This window comes from Sorex fumeus, unplaced genomic scaffold, assembly GCF_029834395.1.
Source record: "Sorex fumeus unplaced genomic scaffold, SorFum_2.1 ptg000009l, whole genome shotgun sequence".
Taxonomy (NCBI): domain Eukaryota; kingdom Metazoa; phylum Chordata; class Mammalia; order Eulipotyphla; family Soricidae; genus Sorex; species Sorex fumeus.
The window spans coordinates 32,029,696-32,050,365 of NW_026606066.1; the positions used below are offsets into that span (position 1 = coordinate 32,029,696).

Sequence of the window (20,670 nt, forward strand, 5' to 3'; positions counted from 1 at the left end):
GATTGTCTACAGATTAATCAAGTAGCAAAAATACTACTAATGATAATTAATAGCAGTATTAATTATAAAATACTAATCATACTATGCAATTTATTTTATATATCTAAGTATATATATATAGATATAAACCTTGAAAATTTCTCTTCGTGAGTTTCAAGGGTGAAGCTTTAATTAACAAGAACTCAAAACTCAAATTGTCTTCTAATCAGATTACGCTGTCTGTTGGAGATTCAAATCTTTCCTGGATTAAGTTTTTATAAAGGGGTCAGGAAGACAGTGTAGCAAGTAGTGCATTTGCCTGCATATGGCCAACCTGTTCAATCTCTGGCATGATATATGGGCCTCTGAGCACCACCAAATGATCCCTGAGCACCCCCCATGTGTGGCCTAAAGTTCAAATAATGAAATAAGAAAGGATTTTTTTTAAATGGGGGGGAAAAAAATAAAAGTGGGAAAACCCCAAGCTTCAATTTCCTTTCTAATACATAACTCAAAAAACTTTCAATATGCAAGATAATTTTTAATTATCTGTCCTGCCCAAATTTACCCAACCTTATAAAAGTCCTGGGAGCAGAGAGGGGGATGGAGGGAGGGATTTTTAGCTCCAGACATTTGCTGCCCCCTACTGGTGCTCTGGCTTATTCCTTCCTGGCCTTTTCCATGTTGTTCCCCCTGGGTTCTAGCACTCCCTGTTCAGAGTAAATGTTGTTGGATTAGTTGTGTTAATGAGAGGTGTTTAAAATGATGACTACCTAAAGCAAGTTTTTGCAAAGAATTTAAAATGTTGTAAAAGAAAAGGTTCTGTATTTAAAGTGGCCTAAATATAAAGCATTTTTTCCAGCCATGAATGGGGAAAGTTTATATATCAATCATTTATTTTTCTAAGTTCATCTTAAAATAGTTAAACTACAGTCATATTTTTAAGTCTTGCCAGATTGTCATTGTGTACAATAACTGGTTTCTTTAATTTTATTTAAATATACCTAGGTGATTTTAGGATGGTCTTGAGAATATTAGTATGTCCATTTGGGAAAAGTTCATCTATTATGTGCATAGCACTATTTTTTCATTTAGTCAACAAATATTTACTGATTAGGACCCAGAATATGGAAGATACCAGTGCTGAATAGAAAAGCAAATATTTATTAAATTCTGTGTAGCATGCCCTCTGCTATGTATTCAGGGCATGAAAATGAACAAAAGCATTTAAGTCATGCTCGAGTAACTAATGCAGTATTAAATGTATATACTTAATGACAAAATAATGGCTAGCACTTACTGTATACTTAACTGTTCTGTGCAATAGACATGCATTAACTTATTTACATAGTACAATAACTCTGTGAAATACATATAATTATTATTTATATTTTACAGATGAAAAAGCCAGGCACACAGGAAGTTAAATGACTGCCCCAGGTCATAGAGCTAATTCATATCTGAGACCAAATTCATACCCAGGAGGTTTAGCTCCAAAATCTATTATATTGTTTTAGAAAAGTGTCATCCTGAGTTTTCATACAATACTCCACAATTCCATTTATTTATTTGCACTCCAGTTCTCTCCTGGATGGATTTTGTACATTTATCACCAACTTCAGGAACTTTTTCTGCTAGAGGAAGCTTCGTAGACTTATTTTAGAAAGGAGCAAACTCAATCTCAAACTGTTAATTGATTTGTCATCTGGTCAGTCATTTATTCATGCATTTTACAATATTCTATGAAAACTGGTGAAAAATAAGATGATTAAGACATAATCTCTCTCCAATGAGCACAGAGAAATACTATGCAATCATAAGGAAAAGCAATTAGTGCTGCCTAAAGACTTCTCAGAGGAGGTGATATAGATGATGATAGTGTCTTTATATAGTACTAATCAACTTCTCAGACATGACATAGAGATTGAGCTTGCAATTGGTATTTCTTGTACATGAAAGTAGTAGCTAAGCTCTTTTCTTTTGAAATGATCTCATCCCAATTACTTAGATCAATATAGTCTTATATGAACAAGGTAATGGTGGCCCCAAATGCCATAGTTTCTAATATTGCACTGCTTTCAATCATTCAAATACTTACAGAAAATCTACTACCTGGAATGCATTTTCTATACATCCATTTCACATTACACTTTAGTGAATATAATGTGAAATGGATGTATTGTTTTCCTTCAATAAATTTTGACATGGCAAAGCAAAGTAAACCTAACCAAAAAAGTCCCAAGTACAAGGAATAATATATTTACTGAAAAACAAGAGATTCGACAATCTGAAGTTATTTAAGGAAAGAAAACCAATTATTACACTCATGACATGGAAGTCAATTGATAACTTTACTATGAGACAGTCATGAGTGAGTAACAATAAAAACAAGTGTCTTCATCCTTACCAGTGAGAATGTTATCTGGTTTAGCCTCTATAAAAAGCAGTATGGAGATCTTTCGAAAAATAAGAATAAAACTACTATATGACCCAGCAATACAACTTCTTGGCATCTATCTCCAAAACACAAGACTATTAATTAGAAAGGATAAATTCCTTCCTATAGTCATCACCACACTTGGTACAACAGCCAAGATATAGCAACAACCTAAATGCCCACCTTTGGATGAATGTATCAAGAAGTTGGAACAGAAAACTATGCAGCTCTAAGGAAAAACAAAATTGTAATTTGCAGCAACATGAATAGGACAGGAGGAAATCAATGGTAAGTGATGTCAGTCAGCATGGGATAAATACAGAATGATCTCTGTCATGTGTGGGATTTAAAGATACACAGCAAGGTAGCAGGAAAGGGTCAAAACCAAAGATCCACACAATTAAGTTGAATGTAGCATTTAAAAGGGACTGGCACTGGGCTCTTGAGGAAGGGAGATGGGTACCCTGGTGATGGGTGTGGTGTTGGAATTATGTGCATGAAAGCCACCAATGATAGTATTATAAATCACAGAATCTTAATCAGTAAAACAATTTAAAAATCAAAAACAATAAAATGAGTATGATAAATGCAAAAATTTTAAATGTGTTTTAAGCTATGAGCTCCCTTGTTAAAAGTTAGATGGCAAGGGAGTCTTTTCTGAAAATAATTATCTATTACATATAGTTTTGTGTTAATGTGGATATTTGACAAGTAGACATGCTAATCAAATATTTTATGTGGTTCAAGCAGCCTGTCTCTGAACTCTAAAGCCAAAAGTCTCTAACCCACTCGAGGCAGGATGGGAGAGAGTGCACTATGATACTCTATTTCTACCTCATGAGGTCAGCCTCATCATGAGTTTAAGTTCCTTATACCTCTGCATATTTAAAAACATATTTAGCAAAAGATAATACCTGTCCATCAAGACCATTCTTGAAGGTTCCCCTGACTACTTTTGTCTCATTACTCTGGGATAACCCCCTCATCACATCTGCCATACGGATTTAAGCTAGACTCTCCAACCTGGCACAACTTTATACCATCAGCCCTCAACCCTTTAGGTCTCAGACTTTCAAATTTAGTTCAGAGCTCCCCTTCTCTGAAGAAGTCATTCTTGAGCTGGGGTAAAGGATTTGGTGCTCTAAGGTGCAAGGTTCACTCTACCACAGTTTTCCCCACAGCCAGCAGTAATTCTATTTACCTGCCTCTTCTATAACTATGTTCAAAAGTTCTTGAAGGCAAGGATTATGTCTTTTTATTTTTAAGTTTTGTGTTGGGCCAGAAAAATCTTACAGGGGTTAAGGCACTTGCCTTGCATGTGACGAACCCCAGTTCTATCCCCCTGAGCACAACCAGGAGAGATTCCTGAACAGAGAATCAGGAATAAGTCCTGAACACTACCTGGTGAGGTCCCCAAACAAAACAAAACAAAACAAAACAAAAAAGCAAGCAAGCAGACAAGCAAACAAACAAACAAACAAAAACCTTTAAACTTAAAATTTTGGTAATATCAATATCTTTCTCTCTTATTTAAGACACTATGATGTGCGAAGTAGCTCCTAATAGTTTTCAAGCATACAATGTTCTTATACGAATATCACCACTAGTGTGATCTTCTACAACATAGAGCCTATGTAGCTCAAGCAGGAGATTCATTAGAAACATAAGATTGTGTCTGTTCATCTTTTTAGCCCAATGAACTATAACATGACAAAGGAAGTCTATCATGAATTAGCTGAATGCTTAATTGCAAAAGGGAGGAAGTGTACAAGCAAGCTGACGCATTTTTAAGAGTGAAGTTGTTCTGGAAAAAGGAAATTTAGATGATTACTTAAGAAATATTAATATTAAAAGTAATATATTTGCCCTGATTTCTCATGACAAAATGTTCAATTTCTTAAATTCTTTATATGACCTTAGCAAATTTCTTCCGCAAAATACATTTAGATTTTCTACTTTGGAAAGGCATCTTTTTTTTTAATCTTTATCACAAAAAAGTCCTAAACTTATGCTTTTTTTGGTCTGTAATCATAATGTCTCTGTAGAGATACTACTATTTTGAATCACTATAAATCTACTTAAAAATGAAATCCCATTTAAAATTTTTTAGTGTTTTTTTTTTTTACAGTATACCCAGAGATGATTAGGAGGTACTCATGTCTCTGCACTCAGGGATCATTCATTCCTGGCAGAGTTTGGGAAATCGTTTTCATTACCAGAAATCAAACTGGCGTCTGCTGCATGCCAGGTAAGCACATAAGCCCTCATACGATCTCTCTAGTCCCATTTTAAAAACATTAAAATTTCAGCGATAATGGCAGATGCAGGATAAGCCATGACAATTACTACATTTCAAACTGTTTTTGGTGTATTCGTCTGTCTGCTCTAACTTTCCATTGAATTTTTGCTTTAAGATTAGTCCCCTAAGAGCCACAACACTACGTAGACTTGGTCTCAATCTTCTCTTCTTGCTTTCTGCAATGAAATAATGTGCTTGCAAATGGAAAGCACAGGATATAAAACTTCATGGTCAATCAGTCATATTTTGCAGATTTAAGTTCAATCATCATTGTCATATTCATATAAGTTATAGACTCATGCTATCCTGCTCTTGAAATGTGCTATACATTCATTTCTGTTTTATTAAAACCACAGTCCCTAAACAATGTCAAATGTAGTTGAGTGACTAATAACCAAAGCTATTTGTAATGAACCTGCTAGAAATATAACAAGAAATCTAAAACCACAAAGAATGAAAATTTGGAGACAATGACTAAGATGATAGGTAGCATGTTTACTATAATAGGCAATATGTTTGTATAGCATGGCATATCCTCATAATTCTTAGCAATTAGAATAAAGCATACAATGCTGACAATATCACAAACAATTCTATTAGTATGTGTGATTTAGAAAATAGGTTGACCAAGCACAGTGTACAACTTTAAAAGGAAAAGAAAGTTTCCTGTGTTCTTCAGTGTAATGGTCAATTTTCTCTTGAATTCGTTTGGAAAAGTATCAGTGTTGATACTCTTAGGTCCCATGAGCTAAGGTACTACCTACTGCTCACTCTAAGTATAAACCACTGCATCTCAAGCCAAATGCTACAGACAGAGTCATTTAAGTAGACCACTGAACCTTGAATATTTGTTAGCACTTAGTAGGATTAAATAGTATTTAATTTCATTCTTGGACCCAGGAGCAAAGGTAGTATGGGCTCTATTGCCGATGTATGTGATTAGGTGATAATTATGTTTTATTGACTTCCACAAATTGGAAATATATTGGCCTATAAATATTTTGTTTTGTTCTCTGCTGTATCCTGAGCATTTAGAACACAACAGTTATTTTGAAAATATTTATTAAATAAATGAGTTCCTAAAGAAGCAGTGTACTTATTTCATGAATTATTTATTCTGCAACTTCAATAAAAGGAATTACTGCCTTTATTCCAGTAAATAAGCATACCTCTATCTAAAATTGGTAGATAAGGGAATGAAAGAAAATGAAAGAAAATAATGAGATTTCCAAATGATTGCAAAAAATATTAGTGCATTCTTCTGTCTGCTCCAACTTGAAACATGATGAAAGTCAGGATGAAAAAAAGAACTCTAAAATATGGAAAGCTTACTAATGACATGCCATTCGACAAAATGGGATTGTGCCATTTTTTATTGTTTTAGCAAAGTTCAGTATTAAAAAAGCATAAGTAAATGATATAGTATTTTTTTAGGCACACACATGTGTCACATTCACCGTTTCTTATCACCTTTACTACCATATTTTTCACACTAGTATTTCATGCAGAAATGTAAGGGTATTAACCTAGCTTTGACAAATTCAAACAAGAAGTTACTGCTGAAAAATAATTGCCCTTATCAGAGTGAAATATATTTTCAAGGTCAGTATTAACTTTTTAAGCACTGCTTTTTATGCCTACTTTTTATTTTTCTTCAACAGTTATAGTACTCAAATTCACAGGAGTTGAATGGGGAGATCTATTTAATGGGAATACCCAAAAACCCTAACTGAATTATCTTAATCTGGTTCTTCTCTCATTACTTTATCTTCTCAGACAAAGCAAAGGCCTATCTATTGTTTATTCTAAAGCCATGAATTCCACAAATTTGGGGAATCCTGTCTGCTGCAGATGTGCATCTACCTGTGCTCATCTATATTATACCATGAAAATTAGAATGTTACTTGCTGCTGATACTTTGGTTACTACTTTTGTATGAATAATAAAGTCTTTCAAAACAGACTCAGAAGACTTATATGTCTTCTGTCAGTATTCAGAAATTTGTTGCAAGTTAACACGTTCACATGGAAGTTCCTTAAGATTTGATCAAATGAATTGCAAAAAGAAAAATCAATACTTTGGAAATAAATGGATGATGTAAACTACACAATAAAAATATTCATTTAGAGACCAGAGAGAGAGCATAGCAAGTAAGGTGTTTGCCCTGCATATGGCTGACCCAGGTACGACTCCCAGCACCTTATAAGGTCCCCCAAGCACCACGAGGAGTGATACCTAAACAAAGAACCAGGAATAAGCACTGAGCACAACTGATGTGTCCCCCAAACCAAAAAAAGTTATCATTTAAATATTCCTCCATTAGAGCAAATAGAATTTTCAGATGAGAAACATATTTAAGGAAACTTTGAAACTAATGTTACCTGAATAAATTATTTTAAAAAATTTAATCAGTTTTGAATCCAGTCCTTTATTGGAAAGTGTTATACCAAAACATTGGGTAAAATGCTGAGATTGTTTTGTAAAACATGGAGAGTCCAAAATATAAATTAAAAAGAAAAATGTCATTTATAAGTCATGAGAAGGAGTTTTCTACTGTAATGGATACCCACTACATAATTTCATTATTTATTCTTAATAATATGGTAAATAATTCAGGAGATATGATTAAACATCAGTTTTATAAACTTCTATTTGTATTTGTTGGGATAAAAGTATTCATGATCTTTTACATTTAATTCTTAGATTTGGAGTTGCAAATGAACTCCTGGTGGTTTGAATAGAGAGAATTTTATACTTAAGGCATACAAAATGTGATAGCACAGATAAACAATGAGACATAGTAATTTGAATATCCCGACATTCAAATGATATAACAATCAAAGTCAAGTCTTTGGGGCTAAAACAACAAAATGATATTTTAGGACTTGACCAGAATGAATGCATATGGTTAACTGTTCTTCAGTTTTAAACTCTATTATTGTAAGAGATGCTATCCCTTTCCCTCAAGGCCAACAGATAGTGTTAGAAGAAAAATCTCCCTAGTATGTCAACAAATAATGAGAACAAAGAGTGAGCAAGAGAATGAGAATATGAAACAGAGATAAAAACTCCCTGTTTTGCAGGTAAACAAAGGATAGGACTTGTAGAAGTGTGACTTTATTGCAGCAGTATATCCTATAGCTGTTTTTCTTAGACACTTTATTGGTTGACTAGCAGATGACCCACTCATTGTTTGACTAGATTACCCACTCATTTTAGAAAATGAGAGAATTGACTTAGGAAGTTTTTTCTTCAAATACTGTATTATTGAAGAGAAATATAGCTAACACCTAACATCTAGTTAGCTCAACAACTTCAGTAATACATGATTCCTGGTTTTTTCTCTTCAAATAAAGACATTTAAAACAACAAATAATTTCACAGTAAGCATTCCTCTAACATTTTCTCCTTAACTCTAGCACCTTTGTTTTGAAATTTTGCTAGCATTAACGTTTTTTAAAAAATGTTTAAAAATAATAAATGAATTATTAAAAAAATTCAAAAGTAATTACTGCGTTATATCTACCAGGACATTGTATTCAGGGTATTGAGGTCATGACTTTGAATCACAATGTGCCTAGTTTCTGGGAATTAACCCATTTATTTTCAGCCACATTGTCCAACTCTTAATATATATATTTATATATAGCATATATATATTATATAAGAATTAAAAAGTATTAACTCCAGTAAGGCAGTTTGAAGATATCTAATAAATTGGGAAAGGTAGAAAAAATTTCAAATAGGATCATTAGACTCAGATTCTGAGTCCTATACAAGTGGCAAGAGCATGTGAAAATCCCACTCAGCAGGAGCTCCTGCCATAGTCAGCATGAAAATAATCAGCACTTTTTCAGTACAAGAAAATGTGGAGAGGCTCCAAAGCAAATTTCTCTTTAGCTAACTTTAAAAGGTCCTGTCTATCAAGGCTGATTTCGAGACTAATGGTTTGCAAATAGGTTTTGTAATTTTTATAAGTGAAAGACTTAAAAGGAGAGAGAGAGAAAAGGACTTTTTTCAATAGAAGTTTTGTTGTTGTTGTTTTTTTAAAGAATCTTGAAAGATTTCAGGATAGTTACCATTCTTCATGAGAAATACTATAATATTAGCGAAGTATTCCACCACAAACAGATAAAATCCTGCTGTTCTAAAGTGACACTAAACATACCTAAGTTTAGTTTCAGTGTTGCAAACAAAGTAATGACCATGACAGGAATACATTTTAAAAATTCTTCTTTAGTCCTATTAATTAAAAACTTTGAGCAGTCTTAACTTGGGGAATGTGTTCCCAAAGCCTGTGGTTCTACAGGTTGCTCATTGGTCAGCTCTTATGATCTAAAATGACCAACTGGACCTTACACTGACCTTGTTAGCGTTGTTAAAAAAATCATTGGCCTTTTTTAACCAGACTTCCCTTTCCACCATGAGCCAACCAAATTCTTCTTGAAGTTGATTCAATTTCTGGTTTGAGATCTGTAGATGTTCTTTCTCCATTTTGTCCTTTGATAGAAGAATCCCAAGTGCCTCAGACTTCAGCGTTTCAACTGCGGAATTCCATTCCTACAAGAGATCACTCTCTTCAGTTTTTTGACACATCTTCCCCTTTATTATCATTGATAAGAGTCAGAAGGTAAAGGATATATGTTGAACATATTAGAAACCCATCCTTCTATTTTCAAATCGTGGAGGAATATATGCTACATTTTAGGTTTGAATACTAATATACAAATAAAATTTTATTTTACTTTTTTTATTTTATTGTATTTTTTTATTTTTTTACTTAATCACTGTGAGACAGATCCTTATGAAGTTGTTCATGATTGGATTTCCATCATACAGTATTCCAACACCCATCCCTCCATCAGTATACATTTCCCAGTAACAGTGTCCCCAGATTTCCTCCCATCACCCCCCATCCCCACCCCCACTGCCTCTCTTTAAATGGTGCCAGAGTTCCTAGGGAGTGATGGCAGCGATTTCTCTCTCTCTCTCCCTCTCTCTCTCTCTCTCTCTCTCTCTCTCTCTCTCTCTCTCTCTCTCTCTCTCTCTCCTTTCAGGCATTGTGCAAATAAAATTTTAAGAGGAAACAGAAAGACGTAAAAGGGGAGAGGCAGTGATAGGAGAAAGAAAAAAAAGTTCGGAGTGTGTGATTGATACAGGCCATTCTTTCATTTTCATTAACACTATCAGAAAATGTACCCAAATATAGCCAGCAGCACGTTACAATCACTAATTCATTTTGATCTATTTTTATTCACTTAAGTATTTTTTTTAAAAGGCTCTCTTTTTATTCAATCTCACTGCCAACGTGGGCAAATGTGTGGAAGAAAGGGATAGAATGTTCATATTTTATGGCTCTTATTTTGCATCTGTTTGCACTTAGAACTGAAATTAAGATCTGTTTTTCTCCACAAAATTAATAGCTATGATTGTGCAGTATTCTCTTTTTTTTTCTGACCCTAGTTTCACCTCTCAGTGCTTCACTCCTAACGATATAAAAGCATTTCAGAAAAAGAAGAGCTAGCTTTTCACTTCCTGTTACCCAAGAATGAGAAACAGTAAATCGAGAAGAAAATAAAAAGTGGGGCAATCCAAACACATTAACCTTAAATTTATTTAAAGGGACATTTGAACTTCTCGCAAAAGAAGTGAGGTCATATTCAGTTTTATAAAACAATGTTTATCTCTAACAAGGTCATCTTGTGAGTGAATTTTCTGGTACCCATCTCAACTGAGATCAAATGGTCAAGCAAAGATTTAGCACCAAATTTCAAAAGTCAAAATCTGATTCCATCCTGCCTGCCTCCCTAATGTAAGATATCCTATATTAAGCTGAATTTTAATATTGTATAAAACAACTAAAATTTTAGTGCAGTTTACCATTCATTTCACAGCACCAATGAAAACTATGGCTGGCATGACACTAGGAAAGATATCTTGGAAATATAATGAAAGAATAAAACATAGTAATTTCCTTGACAACACAAAAACTGTTATTTTTTATAATTTCTATATACTATTAAGTGTATTTAATATTAAGTATAGGCTGTTTCCACTAACAAATATAATATGGTAGCATTTTAAATAATTGAATAAATATGGTATAGATAGTTTTATTAATGCCATAGAAACTGTTCTAGTATTTTCATAGGAAAATCATTTTTATCAATGTCAATAGAGCAGTAAAGGTATATTATAGTTTTGAAATTATAGCACATATTATATGCCAGACACAGTAACAACAAAGTCTCCAATGGAGACGTTACTGGGCCCGCTCGAGCAAATCGAGCTCGAGCACATATTATAATTTTGTGGCTTATAAAGTATAAGGTTCACAAACTTTGATTAGATATTATAATTTTCCTTATATTTGCATGGGATCCAAAGGACCTTATTTTTTAATAGTACATATCCAAAAAGTGGCAGAATAAGGAGCACTGTACAGATCTGTGTGTAATGTATAATGTATAATTCCAGGCAAGTGAGTGTAGAAAGACTCCTCAATTTTAAAAATTTTCAGTAAGTGCAAAAGTAGCACTCTTCAGCACGAATATAGGTGACAGGAGTTCTGCAAGAGCCTTCCTTTTTTGATGATTGCTTTGTCGCCTACGACCTTATACTCTACAGTGCTCCACTCTGCCAGCTGAGCTATCCAAGGGAGCGATAGCATAGAGGTAGGGCGTTTGCCTTGCGCGCGGCCAGGCCAGCTGATCTGGGTTCGATTCCTCCGCCCCTCTTGGAGAGCCCGACAAGCAATGGCAGAGCCTGGCAAGCTACCCGTGACGATTTCGATATGCCAAACACAGTAACAAGAAGTCTCACGATGGAGACGTTACTGGCTTGAGAAAATCGATGACGGGAGGACATTGTTACAGTGGTTTGTCCCCTCTTAAGGACAACTAATTTGTGCCATGATATTTTTTTGTAAAACACTATAAATACCCTTCCCACTCACAAACCATAATCTTGACCTTGACCAAATATTTTCAAAGCCATCAGCACAATTTCTGGCACATACTAAAGTCCTTGCTAAATAAATAGTCCCACTTTTCTTGCCTGGGTATTTCTGTCTTCCAGTTCTAAGCAGTAGAGGAAAGAATCTTCAAATAATATTGCTCAGAGTTAGGTATTGATACGTGATAAACAAAACTAAACAATCACTTTTGCTGGATACTTCTCTGAATCTTTAATGTTAATTTGTGTGTATTGTGACTTCTAGAGAGAAACACCATGTGGAATATTCGGAACAGATCTTTCTTCTGATGAAGAAACATGTTTGCTAATTGTAGCCAGGGACCAAAGCTCCAGTTTGAACAATGCCAGAAAATTACTCAGTCTGAAGCTCAAAGGAGCTGAATTGCATATTGGTTCACCTGCTTTCACAAACTGCTTTGTCTTTTACTTTCTTCTACTTTATGCTTCTATCTCCCACTACTCAGTCAGTCTCATTCCTCTCTTTTCTGTCCATTCCCACTTTCGGTCACAATCTGTGGTGTAGGGCGGACGGAGAATTAGCTCAATAGGCTGAGCACATGCAAAGTATGTGGGAGGCTGAGCTGAATGCCCAACACACCTGTTCCTCCATCAATGCAGGAGAGAACCTGGAGTAGCCAGACCACCACTGAATATGCCACAAAACAAGCAAAACCCCAAAAAGATCCCTGTAGTTAAATTCAGGGGTGAAATAATTCAGCCATGTAAGTACTTCTGTGTAGACACCGGTAATTCTTTCAAACAATCTGGCATTCCAAATCTGGAAACAACCCAACAAGCCTGGAACAGTTGACTGCATAGAAGATGTGGCACAGTGATGCAGTGGAGTGCTACTTGGCTCGAAGAGAAAAGGAATTCAAGCAATTTGCTGATATATGGTTGTTCTGGGAGTATTATACCTGAGTGAAAAGAGTCAGAGGGAGATGAACGGGCACAGATTGATTTCACTCTGTAGGATACAAAGAAACATTGGAGGGGAGGGGCTGGAGCAATAGTACAGCAGATAGGGCATTTGCCTTGCACAGGGCCAACCCGGGTTTGATTACCGACAAATCCCAGATGGTCTCCCAAGCACCACCAGGAGTAATTCCTGAGTGCAAAGCCAGGGTAACCCCTGAGCATCGCTGGGTGTGACCCAAAATGGAAACAAAACACAAGCAAACAAGCAAATAAACAAACAAAAATCAAAAACAAGAAAAAAGGGGGAATAATAAAGCCCAAGGCAATAAAAACAAAGACCAGTTTTCTCCTTGGTACTTGCCACTGAGCAGGGAAGGAGGGAGACTTGGGATAGGTCAATGAAGAAATCATTACCACAATAATAGAGGGAAGTGATCACTCTGGACCAGCACTAGGTCCTGAAAGGAAATAAATGCATAATAATACCTTATCAGTACAGTAAATCACAGTGTCTTAAGGGAAGTGGGGGGTGGGGAAAATAAAGAAAAAAGTGCCTGCTCGAGGCACTAAAGGGGAAGGGAAAGGAAACTGGGGACAGTGGCAGAGAGAAGTAAACACTGGTGAAGGTATTAGTGTTAGGACATTGTAGGCCTGAAACTCAATCATGAATAACTGTGAAACTATAATTCACAATGATTCAATTTTTTTTCTTTTAATTTTAAGCATTGACCAGAGTGCTCTGTGCTCATTAAGGGAAGTCTGTTAAACAAATATGAAGACCTTGAGAAAGGGCTGGAGTGTAATGAAAAATAAAATGTATGAATATGGGCTGGAATGATAGTACAGGGAATAAGGTGTTTGCCTTGCACGCGGCCAACCCAGGTTCAATTCCCAGCATTCCATATGGTCCCCCAAGCACCTCCAGGAGTGATTCCTGAGTGCAGAGCCAGGAATAATCCCTGAGCATCGCTGTATGTGACCCAAAAAGCAAATAAATAAATAATGTATCAATATGGAGAAATAGAGTATAGCCATTGTATGCTTAGTCTGGAATACTAAATTCTAGGACATGTCTTAACTGCCGAAGTTAAGACTTGATTTTTCTGGAGCCGGAGAGATAGTTCAACAGGTAGGGTACTTGCTCTGCATGTGACCAACCAGGAGGAATCTCTGAGCATGATTGGGTGTGACCCCAAAGCAAACAACAAAAAAGACTTGATTTTTCTTTTTTCTCTGATGCTACCACAATACTAACTACTTCATTGTATTATCTCACTTAATCTGCAGGACACTCTTATAAAGTTGAAATGGCTAGAATGTCCATTTACAGAAGGTATAACTGAGAGAAAACAAGTTGAAGAACTTGCCTAAAGTCTCAATACTAGTAAGTGATAGAGGTTGAATTTAAACTCAGGTAATCTGATTCTAGAATCTGTTCTCAATAGTATCTCATCACAGCTCTTCCAAGACACTGTTTTTACAAACTACACAAAGGTCAAACAGATAAAATTAGAGGTACAGAGAAGAAATACACATTGGACCTGATTAGGCAATGGAAAGTTATTTTTATTGCATTGAGATTTTCTGATCTGAAGCAGAAGCCTCATATTTTTAAGACGTCATTGTGTTAAAATTAACACAATGTCATTGTAGATATTACCAAGAGTTTACAGACCAAATTCAAGCTTCATTTTGCCTAGCAACTAAACCAAAAGAATTACACCCTTCTTTATGAGTAAGGGGGGAGGGGAAGGCTGTCTTCTAAGAGTGTCCATAAATCTGCCTTTAATATAAATTTTGCAGTCAACATTAAAGAGAGACTTCTAGAACAGAACCAAGTCTTCGAAAACTCATTTTAACCTTGTGATTCAAACAGTGTTATAAAAAGTAGGTTGTGACCTTCTAAGGAAACTGTAAAGAACCATTTTCGGCTCTTCTGTCCCCTTCGTCTAGATTCCCAGCTCCTTAATTACATTTTCACATGAACTCTGTAGGTATTAAATGAAGCCGGGTACATTCAATATTTCTGTTCAATCTTCTCAGAAAATTGGTTCTGTTTTCTTTGGGCAAGCAATCTATACGCAGTTTCTGATACATTTCTATACTATTCTGATGATGTATTTCCCCAGACATTTTTCTTAGGGGACTCTTCCACTATTTTCTTTTTTAAGATAAGACTTCTCGGAATCCATCACACTATATAAAAAATGTAGCTGTCATTGTTGTCAAGGATGAAGGAGCCCACGCGAGGAAAGGTCAGTGTGTTTTCTCTCAGCCTTTTGCTGCCTGCTTGTATAGTGGTAAGTCTCTAACTGAGTTTCAGCCACTCCAAAATACAATATTTCCAGTACTTGGCCCCAGCAGAAAAAAGCCAAGGCCTGCTACTTCAACGGCTTTGCAGTTCCTTAGAGATACGTGCATATCTCTGACCCAGTGGACAAGTAGAGCACTGTGGGCTCAGCTATCTCCACAAGTTACTGCATCATGTTTCCTTCTTCCTCATAGAAGAAACCTTTTGAAATGGCACCTTCTGCTATTCCATTTGCAGAGGAAATTGAGTTTCACCTGTATACACTGATTGAAAGGGCACGTTTACAAGGATTAGTGCTGATAGACAAAGAGTCAAAAATGATTTCTTCCTTCCGTTCCCTTCCATTTTTTTTTTAAATTACTGGTTAGCTTTTCAAATAAAGTTCAAAAACACACAAAAAAAACCCAAAAAAACTCTAGCCATTTTATTTTAAAAATAAAGGTAGCAACTACTCTAATTTTTATTGCTGGAGTGATAGCATAGGGGGTAGGTTGTTTGCCTTGCATGCAGCTGACCCAAGTTCGATTCCTCCGCCCCTCTCGGGGGGCCTGGCAGCTACTGAGAGTATCCTCCCTGCACGGCAGAGCCTGGCAAGCTCCCCGTGGCGTATTTGATATGCCAAAAACAGTAAAAACAAGTCTCACAATGGAGACGTTACTGGTGCTTGCTCGAGCAAATCGATGATCAAAGGGAGGTCAGTGCTACAGTGCTACTCCAATTTTAAAAAAAGAAAATATCACAATATTTTTGGTACTTTTAATCACATAAAATTTTTCCTCTAGAGCAGGGACTAATGAGGCAAGTTCAGGTGGTAAATCTTCAGAATGAACTTTAAATCTGAATGAAATTTTTCAGTTGAGAGAAAAAGATGGACAAAGGAGCCGCAGAGGATGTATTGGTAAACTAAGTCAGAACCACTTGTATAGATTATAGGTCAAGACAGTGACTGGCAGAAGCACACGCGGACCTCCTGTCTTGTTCCTGTAGCACTGCTCTCTCCTAGGACCTCTCATGAGACACAGCCCATTTCTCCTTCCTTCTTGGAGTCATTTGGTTCAGCACCAAGGAGAATTAACTCACTGACACAAGATCATAGAATTTTTGCATGATTGCATTAACAGATGGTATAAACAAAATAAACCTGGAAACCTTCATCAGAGAGTACCTGAATCTGTTCTGAGCAGGAATTTTTTTAGAAGAAAAGCTTACATTTTTGAAGTGTCGATGAGTCCTTGAGAAGCTGACTCTGCTGAGCTGGATCAGATTGAGCCTCTCATTCTTCCTGCCTGGGCACTTGTACCACTGATCTGAACACAAGCCACTGACACCCTGGAGAAATGAGTCTGAGCCCACTTTTGGAGGAGAACAGAGTTCAGTACCTATAGGATGTTTTTGCCCTCACCATTACACATTTCATAAAGGGCACAGATTTCAAACAGGAAAATCTGTGTATCAAAGAGGATGAAGAAAACACAATGTCTTGCCTCCCAGCCCTCAGTAACAACAGATGAATGGACAACAGATGAATGGAGCTCGAAGCACACCACAAATTATTGAAAACTTTAAACTGGTTCAAATGGGGCATTTTCTGTACCTTCCTTTTCTTATGGGATAATGACCACCAATACCCCTTCACATAAGCCTGTTTGTCTAGTGAATCATCTGTAAATTCAGAATTGGTGGTTAAGAACCGCTGTACTCATGAGTTAACCTTGCCAAGATTGGAATTAATACTCTGTATGAGAGATGATAGATAAAATCAAAAGTGATTTCTGAGTTTTGGTTGCTGTTTTCTTATTTCTTCCTCCATTCACGTTTTACAACTTGAAAGGAAAACGTGGTCTGAGAGTCTCTTGTTTCCCTTATTCCACTCAGTACTTGGCCACTGAATAGTTTACCCAGTTGCAAAAGACAGGAGCTTATGGCTGAGGCTGATTCAAATGGTTGTGTGGTCAAATAAAAACTTTAAATCAAATAAAATGATAATTTACATCATAAGCAAGTCTTTCAAACTAACGGTTGAAAAAGAAAGATATTATGTTTTTTCTTCCACAATGTTTTGAGATAAAAATCTGATTATATGGGAAGTAAGGACAGGGGAGGATTCTTCCAAGATTTGTGTTTTCTAAGAACCATTCTTTTTAACTTAGTATTTCATCCCTGTTTTTCTTAGAACTCTTGTTCCTCTTAATCACATTTTCCTCAAGTTAATTAAATAAGGAGAAGAACCAGATTAGGGAATATTGGTGTTTTCATTTTTAATCAAGGTTAATAAAGTCTAGATGGCCAAATTATTTTCATCAAACACAATTTGCTTACCACAAGATTGTGCCCCTGGCTGACTAGGTGGTCCCATTTTTTATTAATGTCCTCAAATAACTTACTTTTTAATTTTCTAGAGAATATGTTAGAACTATCTTCAGGATCTCAACATATAATTCAACTATCGGGAGTATTATTAGGTTTTGATGTTTACTTCTTGTTAATGAAATAGATTAACAAAAAGTAGATTAAGCAGAGAAGTGCATCCTTACCAGAATCAGATAAAGACCAGAAAAAGGACTCTCAAATCTGACTGCCTATCAGTATCTTCTGGAAAATATTTAAGACCACATATTTTTATACCTACCCTTTAGCCACTGAATTACATATACTACTATGAGAGTCCAAAAATTTTTATTTAGTGGTGATAATGGTACAATGTGTGCAGGAAACCCTATCATTAGCTGTATTGTAAATCAGGGAGCTTAAAATAATAATAATAATAATAATAATAATATTTATTTTTAAAAACTGAAGTTTTTCTTGAAATCAGGAGGAAACATGTAAATTTCTAATGGTCATGGTCCTCCCATTATTCACTGATTTGCTTGAGCGGGCCCAGTAATATCTCCATCATGAGACTTGTTGTTACTGTGTTTGGCATATCGAATACGTCACGGGGAGCTTGTCAGGCTTTGCCACGTGGGTGAGATACTCTTGGTAGCTTGCCAGGCTCTCTGAGAGGGGCAGAGGAATCGAACTCGGGTCAGCCATGTTGGCTGCGTGCAAGACAAATGCCCTACCCACTGTGCTATATCTCCAGCCCATGTAAATTTATAACCAGTCAATTTTTCAAACACTGTATCTGAATATTCTAAAATATATAGCACTGTAGCACTGTCCTCCCGTTGTTCATCGATTTGTTTGAGCGGGACCAGTAAGGTCTCCATTGTGAGGCTTGTTACTGTTTTTGGCATATTGAATACATCACGGGTGGCTTGCTAGGCTTTGCCATGCAGGCGGAATACTCTTGGTAGCTTGCCAGGCTCTCCAAGAGGGACGGAGGAATCAAACCTGGGTCGGCCGTGTGCATGGTAAATACCCTACCCACTGTGCTATCACTTATTCTAAAATATATAATAATTATTAAATAGTAGCACTAGATAATATCCTTGAAAACAAACTAATAAATGTGAAGAAAAGAACTATTAATGGTAGTTTTAGTCTTAAAATTTTCAACTAATATGACTATCAAAAATCACATTTTGTATTAATCATTCCCAAGATCTAAGATCTAACTTCAATTTTACAAATTACTTCATTCAGTAAGTACTATGTTAGACTGTGGAGATACAATGACTATCTTCCTATTCATAAATGATGAACATAGATCTATCATGAGCTTTAAACAGCTTCGGTGCAATGTAAGGTATCATTAGCCTAGATGTATAAAGAAAACACAGAGACTTGTCTTTACACTTTCTTCACATTATTATATCAGACAAAGGGACCATTGTTTTAAAAAGTGCAGCAGAGTTTTTTTTTTAATAAAAGAAACCTAGACAAGTTACACACCAGTCAGGTTTTTCCTTCCCAGGCTTTTTCTTTCTTTTTGGTAAATCTCAAGGCTTATTTGAACTTTCCCTGGAAAACTTTTTACTATATTTTGATATCTAAACTATTGTTAGAGTCTTACTCTAATGGTTTAGAAAAAATAACTTGTTCCTAATAAAATCCAGTCAATGTTAGAATTTCTTCAACTCATTTCCCTTTCCATAGACTTTGTTTTCAATTTATCACTGAGTCTGTGCTCAAGACTCTCAATCCATATTAAATAATCTCTGAATTAACAGCAAATAATACTTGGAGGTGCAATACAATTCTCCTACCTGTATATAGAATAATGTGTAACACGTGAGTCTGCGCCTATTCGAGAAATTCTTTGTATTAGCACTTATGCACTGCTGTATTACCTAAGTAATACAAGGGAATTGCATAAACTCAAATGTAAAATTGAGCAATCTTTTAGAGGAAAGTAAAATCCATTCTGAAATTGGGGAATCTGGGAAGCCCTCTTAAACGATCATAAATATGAAAAGGAGTTTCAAGTAGTGAACAGAGCAAGAGACCTGGGGAGAAGGCAAGAGATTGATTTAAGTACTGCTTGTCAATCTGGATAGCAGGAAGGCCTCAAGGAATGCACTGAAGCCCTTAACATATTCAACCCAGATGGTTTGTAAAAGTACTGTATAGTGACAGGAAGTGACAGCACATTTCAAGATGTCAGAGTTCTGGTAGGACATATGCACATATTGGTGGCATCAGACCCAGGGATCATGTTAATGTTACTTTCCTACACTGTTTCTTGTATCAATTCACACAAAGGGAAAGGTGCTGAATCCTTCTCATTGCTCCCAACCCCTCCCCACACCTTGAATACTTCCTTCATCTTTCTCAGTCTGACTTCCAGAGATTCACTGTACCTCTGAATGAAAAACTTCAAGTTATCATTATACATCAAATCTTAAAAATAAGACAAATCCCAGAATGAGAGTAGAAAAGTGGGCTAAAGATTGCTAAGAGGGGTGAAAATAAGGTTTATTTGATGAAAGAGTGCACTTCACCTATAAAATGATTAACATCAAGACTATGATATATGTAACACGGTGGTTTTAGTCAAAAATACTAATATATAATTGTATGATTAAAATTTTCTAAGAGAATGGAACTTAGACATATAAAAGTAAAAATATCTGAAGTGTTGATGCTAATTAACTATCTGGGGAAAACACAAATTCATATCAAATTATGAGGCAAACTTGAAATACCTTACAATTTCATGTGCTGAATATATCACATTAAAGGAATAAAAGAAATCAAATCACTAAGTTCCCAAAGTCACGAGTTCCATATAAAAACACAGATTTTCCTGTACCATTTGTTCTATGCCCATATCACCCATCAACATCCTATTTATAATTCTAGGTGTATTTCAGGACATAGTTTTAGAAGACAAAATGTACCTTTTCTTTAATTGTAGTTCAATGTATAGGCAGCATTGTGTTAGGCGTTGCTAGTCACTTTACTTTTCAACACTGCCTGAAGTTCCACTCTTGTGTTTAGGTTAACAGGTACTCACCTTCAAAAGTCAAGTGTGTGGTGGTATGTTGGAGAAGATGAAGAAAAACAAAGGTCAGGTATGATTGGACAGCATCCAATATTAGTGTGAGTCAGATTATTATTCTCCAAACAATTGAGAATAAAAAGAGTACTGCATTGATCTTGTTCCTCAAATTTTGACTACTATTTCTCCATTACCTCAGAATCAAGAGGATTCCCATAGAATTCCATTTTATGTCCTTTTATTTTTTGAGAGGGTCCTTCCTATTGGTGCTCAAGGAGTTTTTCAACCCACCCAGGGAGATGTCTCAGTAATAAGGCCTGAGGATGTGATACTGGGAGGGTTCTCTGTGCCAGGGGCCTCCAGGG

General features: G+C 35.9%; 1 protein-coding gene across 1 annotated transcript in view; it reads right to left on the minus strand.

Annotated features, from left to right (window-relative positions):
* The window catches only part of CCDC141 (coiled-coil domain containing 141), a 206,218-nt gene that overhangs the window by 86,657 nt on the left and 98,891 nt on the right, over window positions 1-20,670 (minus strand). The window contains exon 7 of the mRNA XM_056110401.1: window positions 9,081-9,275. Coding sequence (XP_055966376.1) covers window positions 9,081-9,275 — 195 coding nt within the window. The remainder of the gene's footprint in view (window positions 1-9,080; window positions 9,276-20,670) is intronic.